Source organism: Hyalella azteca, unplaced genomic scaffold (genome assembly GCF_000764305.2).
Source record: "Hyalella azteca isolate HAZT.00-mixed unplaced genomic scaffold, Hazt_2.0.2 contig15439, whole genome shotgun sequence".
NCBI lineage: Eukaryota > Metazoa > Arthropoda > Malacostraca > Amphipoda > Hyalellidae > Hyalella > Hyalella azteca.
Genome location: NW_025945293.1, coordinates 30,733 through 39,003, shown reverse-complemented (window position 1 = coordinate 39,003; position 8,271 = coordinate 30,733). Strand labels below are relative to the sequence as shown.

Genomic DNA, 8,271 nt, shown 5'->3' with positions numbered 1-8,271 from the left:
ATCTCATAGAAAAAATTTTTAAGGGATACTACTTCGTTCTCCGCTTACAGCCTCATTGAGCCTTACGGCTTACTAGCGAGTGCCGACATGCGTTTCTTTCAGTCTCCTTTAATTTGAAGCATTTTAGGTAATTTTAAGATATTGTCCTCTAAAGTTTATCTCTAATCTCATCATTTCAGGTACCGTAATCGTAGGCCAAGCCCAACCGCAGTCGTTGGCACTAATCGTAAACAAAGCCCAACCCCGCGTTGGCGCTATTATCGGAATCGAATCCCAACCTAGCTATAACTGTAATTGAAGCCCAACTCACAGTTGGCAAATTTAAGCATAAGAAATTAAACGTCAACATTAGGTATACCTGGCCTAACTCATTGAAGCTCAGAAATCTTAAACGTAATTATCGTCAACTTTGTCGTCTCTTCTTCTCGCCTGCCAAAACCACCTCGTGTGAGTAACAAATGAAATATCGCGGCCATGCCGACATAAACAATTCCTGTCATCAGTGTCATGTCAGTTGTAATTTTGTTATCGAGAAGTCAAATAAGAACGTTCATCTATTCTATAACGTTTAGTACTAAACAATGTCTAAAGTCTAAATAATGTGAGTCTACCTCCTGCTTAGTTCAAGTTTCATGTATGTCTATCTCGACCTATTAACTAATATTAAATCTTATTTTCAGCTTACGTCACTCAGCTTACGTCACTCAAGTACATATGAAATAAACGGGAGAAAACCAACTTCGATTTTCCCTGCCCCGTTGAGCCTGCACAAGTTTGTGTCATCCCCAACCTTAAAAATTTATTCACTCTGAAGCGGTAAAAAGTTCGTTAAAATTTCACAAGATTCAGTTCAGCCGGTTACGAAATACAGTTATTATTAATAACTTCTTAAATTCAGCATGGAAATTCTACCAAACCTAGAAAGTTGTTCATTTTTTACCACGTTTTTCTTAGCTCGCTTTCGTGTCCCTCAGTCTGTCTGTGATGAGCAAATCTTGCAATCGATATTTCACCAACTTTCCCACTAGCTAGCGCTCTGAAACTTTTAGGGAAGCTCAGCTCCCGATAACAATACAAGAATCAATAATTTGTTGCACGTTTCCAGGCGTATAAGCTCTAAAGGAACTCACAAGCAGGGGTTTGGGAACCTTTAATGCACGTCATCCTCGAGAGGATATTCGTGTTTAGACTGCGTATATCTATGATACGCTTCGTATCATCGATACGTACGTCAAGTCAAGTAAATTGGCTCGCAACAACGTTTTTCATGTCTAGCACAGTGACAATCTACTTTAGTCATTTTCACATTTCTTTTCATCTTCTATTACAGTGAACATTTTATATAGATATCTTGGTCAGTATAACTTTCGAAAATGGTGAAGGAAACGACCTCCCAAAAGAAGCGACTGCTAGAGAAAGAAAGACAGAAGTACCAGGAGAAGCGCTCGCAGGAAACGGAACAATGTAAGTCAGAACGACTTACTAAGCGCCAAAAAATGCTTGAATCTGAGGCAGAAAGCCAGCGTGCAGCGCGCTTGGCTAAACATAAAGAGCATATGGCTGCTGCTCGTGCGCTTGAGACGGAAGAAGAGAGGGCTTCTCGCCAGGTGAGGATTCCGTTCTGCATGACTTGGTGAAACGAAACCAAATTCACCGCCACACGCACACTTGTTATAAGAACTCTAATAACAATGTGTGCCGTTTCTGTTTCCCGCGCCAGCCATGCAATCAGACCCGCATCCTTTCGCACACCTCTGATGAATTCATCAGGAACGGTGGACGAACTTGTGTATTGCGAAGACGAGCCGAAGACAGGTTCGTAAATAATTACAACCGCGCGATTCTCGAGCTGTGGGATGTAAATATGGACATCCAGCCATGCGGAAATGATGAGCGGATTGCCTACTACATTGACAAATACATCTCGAAGAATGAGCCGACTAACCTGAATGAAGGTATTGCTCAGGCCATTCGGCAGATTCGACGCGAAGAAACGAATATCTCGCGAAAGATGTTCAAGATTTGCATGCGAATCTTGCATGAGCGCCAAGTTTCGGCATGTGAGTGTGTATTCCGCTTGTGCCACTTGCCATTGCGTGGAAGCACGCGAAGTTGCGTCTTCGTGAACACGCGAAAGCCAGATGAGCGCTATCACTGTCTGCAATTCGATGGCGATCAAGCGACTGGAGTGGCGTCAAACATCGTTGACCGCTATTCAAACCGCCCCAGACAGCATCCAGATTATAATTTCCAGGCTAAATTTGTCCCTTGGCAAAAGATACGTATTAAAAAGTTAAATAAATAATAATACATAGTCAATTTATTCGGTTAGAGCATTCTTTTGCATGAATTTCAGCTACAATAATGTGTGTTTTGGCTAAATTTATTTGTTACAATTTTTTAAATCAAAGTTAAACATACGAGTACATCGTTAATTTACTCAAAAAGACGGCTGAACTGACACTTGTAACTTGGGTAGCATATTTGTCGTTTTAAGAGGAATTAATTTGTAGGCTCAAATTTAACGAGTGGCAGTTCAGCCGTTTCTGAAATTGAACAAGTTTTAATGACTTTCTAAATTCTACTTGAAAACTTCCCCAACCTTAAAAATTTATTCACTCTGAAGCGGTAAAAAATTCGTTAAAATTTCACAAGATTCAGTTCAGCCGTTTACGAAATACAGTTATTATTAATAACTTCTTAAATTCAGCATGGAAATTCTACCAAACCTAGAAAGTTGTTCATTTTTAAACAATTAAAATGCTACTCAAATTTTAAAAGATTCAGTTCAGCCGTTTCTAAAACAGAATAAGTACTAATAACTTCCTAATATCAACTTGTAAGTTCTCAAAACCTAGAAATTTATTCACTTTGAAACAGCTGAAATGCACGCACAACCCAGCACTCGGTAGCTGTACAGCGCTAGGCGCCCTTCGCGGGTACCACGCCGGCCCAGTCAATATGTACGCACCCAGCGAAAGCTAACTTGATTGCTTCAATTTCCCTTCAAATTACCCTTGAAACTTTCCTGGAGTCTCTGTGAATTCCTGTAGATTATAATAAAAATTGGTGTAGCGTTGCTATCGTTTTGCGGTCGCGTTGCCGACGACGGAAATAAATTTCAGTTCTGCGCTATTATAACATTCTGTGAATTTCCTAGAGTAACCTGGGAGAAGGGGAAGTTAGAGTAATCTGCGAGAAGGGAAAGTATGCCAAAAAATATTTGCGTTGCGACAATTACTGTACAAGGAAGTTATCACCCCGGTACGTACCTTAACTCAAATTTACTCATGTATGGAATCGCGGTCTCGATCCATTTTAGCCAGTTTCATTTTTGTTTTGAAAAGCCGAGTTTGAAATTGGATCTGTAAATTAGTGAGAAACCAACGATGATTTCAATTGCGTTGGAGAAATAATTTTCTCTATAGGAGCTGCAATGAACTTGCCAGCGAATGCGCAATGTGAGATTTATTTTTAATATATTATAGATAAATTGTATAACATCCAATAACATATGACTAACAAAATTATTAACTAAACTATTTTGCAGAAAATTATTGAAAATCAGGTCGTACTTCTGTCCTCACTCTTTCAGCGCTGCTTAGTGCTGCTCGCTGCATGCGCGCTGCTTAGTGCTGCTCGCTGCATGCGCGCTACCTGCTCGCTGCATGCGCGCTGCTTAGTGCTGTTCGCTGCATGCGCGCTGCTTAGTGCTGCTCGCTGCATGCGCGCTACTTAGTGCTGCTCGCTGCATGCGAGCTGCTTAGTGCTGCTCGCTGCATGCGAGCTGCTTAGTGCTGCTCGCTACATGCGCGTATACGGTTCAACTAAAGCACTTTGTCACAACTATGGTCGAACTCTAACACATGGTCAGCAATATGGTTCAACTCAAAACTCTCGGTCACGATTAATTATCAAATAACGGCCTGCTAAAGTCTGCACCGCAACTCCCGGCTAGGCCTGTGCATAATTTTTCAAACCTTCGTTTAAATTATGTCAAAGCTTCTATGAATGTCTTGAGCCTGCCATTCACACTGATATATCAGTTTGACAAACACGTAGTATCTTATTCCACGATAACTATTTTCGCGATAATTCTCATGTCGTTCTGTGCACAGGCAAACTTTTTCTTCTTACGGTCATATTTCAACGTAGATGCATCTCCTGCTCCTGACATTTTGCCTTCGAAGAAAGCTCGGAACTCGGCTCAATTAATCACGCTTTGACTCTCAAAGTGTAACTTGTTTTTATATTTTCTTTATTTTGCCACTGACTGCTTTTTGCGGATGTAATTACTGAACTTTTGTAACGCGCGGCTCGTGCCAATTAACGATCTATTTCTAACTTCTATCTTCCCCTCGAAATAGGCTATCAACTCACCTCTGCGTCATTAAAAGAGCAGTTACTTCACGTGATGAAAGCGGTTTCCTTTAAAATCGTCCGGCAGACTGACTCGCAGGCGTCTAATGGCTCATCACATGATTAATTATATACCTTCGGTTTTCCGCGTAAAGTCTTGAATCTTATATTTGTTGTTAAGTAATAAATGAGAGATACATTCAAACTGAATACATTAACTTTAGACTGTGTGCCCTAAACTTTTTTAGCTCAGTGTAGAGGACTTCTAAAAAATTTTTGTGCTCTCTCTGAAGTTGACAAAAGTGACTCTGATTAGGCGCTATTGGCAAGATTCAAAGCTCTCCAAGTTTCCTAATCATCTTCAGCTCAAGAATATCATTGGTTCGACACGTGTTATCCTCGTACGGGCAAGGACGTGAATTTTTGCGATAAAAATACTTGTCTTACAAAATGGGCTATAGAAAACATAAAAAGTCGCTTGTTCTGAACTTTGTGAGAGGTATAGATAGAAGTAAACGATTGACACATATCTTGATAGTCGAGGAAATTCGCTAGGACTGATGTTGATGAAAAAGTATATATATGTAAGAGGAACGATAAAATCAGAGTTTGATGCATGGTCAATATCAGCACTGGGAAAATTTATTATCTCTGATCTTGATGAAAAGAAATGAAAGAAAGGGAATAATATACGCAGAGCTTGATGATCATAATTACCGCAGGAAATGTATTGTTAACAAGCTGAATGCGATATAACAGGTAGCGATTTTACCCAACATTGATGAGTGCTAGGCTTCAAAATTCCGATTTCATTAATAATCAACAATATTCCAATTGCACAGATCGTTTTTCTTTTTTAAATTTGCGGCATTTGTCTTCAGGCGGAGAAGAGAAATACTTAAAAGTTATTTCTGCAGAGAAATTCCTTGAAAGGAGAATATAAATATGAAAGGAATATGAAGAAGATTTCCGAAGAAAAGGATTACTGGAAATTCTATTAGGAACAAATTTTTTAAGGAGAGACACTTTTTTCAAAGCTCTGACGCAAAATGAAACGCAATATCCAAGCAGTTCCATAATTTTAGCAATACGAGGCTGTCTCCTCGTTAATCATCCAATAAAACAAAGAACGACTCGTTTGATCCACACTCTACTCATTTATATTTACTTAATCGGTGCTCTTTTATTACGAACTTTTTTACAAACTCTTCCTTTCTTTTACACTTTTCTTTTATTACAAACTCTTTCATTATAAGGACGAAGCCCTCGGTTAACACATGATCTTCAAGAGTCATAAATTGACTCGATATTTCGCGATGCCTCGCAAGCTTGCCATCGAAATCAGGCCAATGGAAAAAAAGGATCGCCTCAAAACGCAGACCAAAAATAATTTTGGAGAGGCGCCTCAAAACCCAGGTCAGAAGAAAGTATTGAGAGGTGCCTCAAAACGCAGGTCAGAGGAAAGTATTGAGAGGCGCCTCACAACGCAGGTCAGAAGAAAGTATTGAGAGGTGCCTCACAACGCAGGTCAGAAGAAAGTATTGAGAGGNATCGTATGTGTGTATACTGTATATACACATCGTATGTGTGTATACTGTATATACACATCGTATGTGTGTATACTGTATATACACATCGTATGTGTGTATACTGTATATACACATCGTATGTGTGTATACTGTATATACACATCGTATGTGTGTATACTGTATATACACATCGTATGTGTGTATACTGTATATACACATCGTATGTGTGTATACTGTATATACACATCGTATGTGTGTATACTGTATATACACATCGTATGTGTGTATACTGTATATACACATCGTATGTGTGTATACTGTATATACACATCGTATGTGTGTATACTGTATATACACATCGTATGTGTGTATACTGTATATACACATCGTATGTGTGTATACTGTATATACACATCGTATGTGTGTATACTGTATATACACATCGTATGTGTGTATACTGTATATACACATCGTATGTGTGTATACTGTATATACACATCGTATGTGTGTATACTGTATATACACATCGTATGTGTGTATACTGTATATACACATAGTATGTGTGTATACTGTATATACACATCGTCTGCGTGTATACTGTATATACACATCGTCTGTGTGTATACTGCATATACACATCGTCTGTGTGTACGAGGTATACATGCCCCGTGTGGGGAGGCACATGCCTTGTGTGGGGAGGCACATGCCCCGTGTGGGGAGGCACATGCCCTGTGTGGGGAGGCACATGCCCCGTGTGGGGAGGCACATGCACAGTGTGGGGAGGCACATGCCCATGTGTTTGGGTGTGTGGTACATAATGTCCCGTGTGGGGAAATTCTGCTTCAGAATGGGGAGCAAACCTCCCCAGTGTATGAGGATATCTTTGCCTTGAATGGGGATCATCATCCCCAGTCCGTGGGGAGGCTCGTGTTCGATTCATCGCATCATTGGCTACAGGTCGCCCGATGGCCCCATGCGCCCAGACCCTAAATTAAATCAGTCCCGCACACAGCCAGGAATTGGGGCTAATTTCTGCATGAGGGTCGGGTTCAGGGTTGGGGTAAAGGTCGAGGTCAGGGTATGAGTAAGGGTCTAGGTAAGGGTCGGGGTAAGGATCGGTGTGAATATCTAGGTGAGGGTCGCCTTTAGGGTCGGGGTAAGGGTCGGAGTAAGGGTTGGAGTAAGGATCAGAGTAAGGGTCGGTGTGAATATCTAGGTGAGAGTTGCCATTATGGTCGGGATAAGGGTCGAGGTCAGGGTTGGAGTAAGAATCAGGGTAAGGGTCGGTGTGAATATCTAGGTGAGGGTCGCCTTTAGGGTCGGGGTAAGGGTCGGAGTAAGGGTCGGGGTGAAGATCTGGGTGAGGGTCAGTCTAAGGACCAGGGTACGCGGGTTGAGGGTTGGGCGAAGGTCGAGTTGAGGCCGACCTTCAACCCGCTTACTCAGGTCCTCAACTTGACCCTCACCCAGATCTTCACCTGACCCTCACCCAGATCTTCACTTGACCCTCATCCAGATCTTCACCTGACCCTCACCCAGATCTTCACCTGACCCTCACCCAGATCTTCACTTGACCCTCACCCAGATCTTCACCTGACCCTCACCCAGATCTTCACTTGACCCTCACCCAGATCTTCACTTGACCCNCTTCGTCATAATAACACATCTTCATCATAATGACACATCTTCGTCATAATAACACACCTTCGTCATAATAACACGTCTTCGTCATAATAACACATCTTCGTCATAATAACACATCTTCGTCATAATAACACACCTTCGTCATAATAACACATCTTCATCATAATAACACATCTTCATCATAATAACACACTTTCGTCATAATGACACATCTTCATCATTATAACACATCTTCATCATAATAACACATCTTCATCATAATAACACACCTTCGTAATAATAACATATCTTCGTCATAATAACACATCTTCGTCATAATAAAACATCTTCATCATAATGACACATCTTCGTCATAATAACACATCTTCATCATAGTGACACACTTTCATCAGAACAACACACTTTCATCACAAAAATACACTTTCACTATAAAAAACAATTTCATCAACGTAACACATCTTCATCATAATAACACATTTTCATAATAATAGCACATTCTCTTCATAATAACGCATCTCCACCATAATAACATACTTTTAATCATTGTAACATATCTGTGTCATAATAGCACATCTTCATCGCAATAATATATCTTTATCATAATAATATATCTTTATCATTATAACATGTCTACATCAGAATAACGCACTCTCATCATAATAACACACTTTCATCATAGACACACATCTCCATCATAATAACACATCATCATCATAATAACACACTCTCATCATGATAA

At 40.4% G+C, this 8,271-nt stretch overlaps 1 protein-coding gene across 1 annotated transcript; it reads right to left on the bottom strand.

Moving 5' to 3' along the window:
• Positions 1-6,879: 6,879 nt before the first annotated feature.
• On the bottom strand, positions 6,880-7,554 carry LOC108669379 (protein TsetseEP-like). Its single transcript, XM_018156695.1, has 2 exons — positions 7,516-7,554; positions 6,880-7,260 (listed from the first exon to the last, which is right to left on the bottom strand). The coding sequence occupies exons 1-2, from the start codon at positions 7,552-7,554 to the stop codon at positions 6,880-6,882; spliced, it is 420 nt and encodes a 139-aa protein (XP_018012184.1).
• Positions 7,555-8,271: the final 717 nt, after the last annotated feature.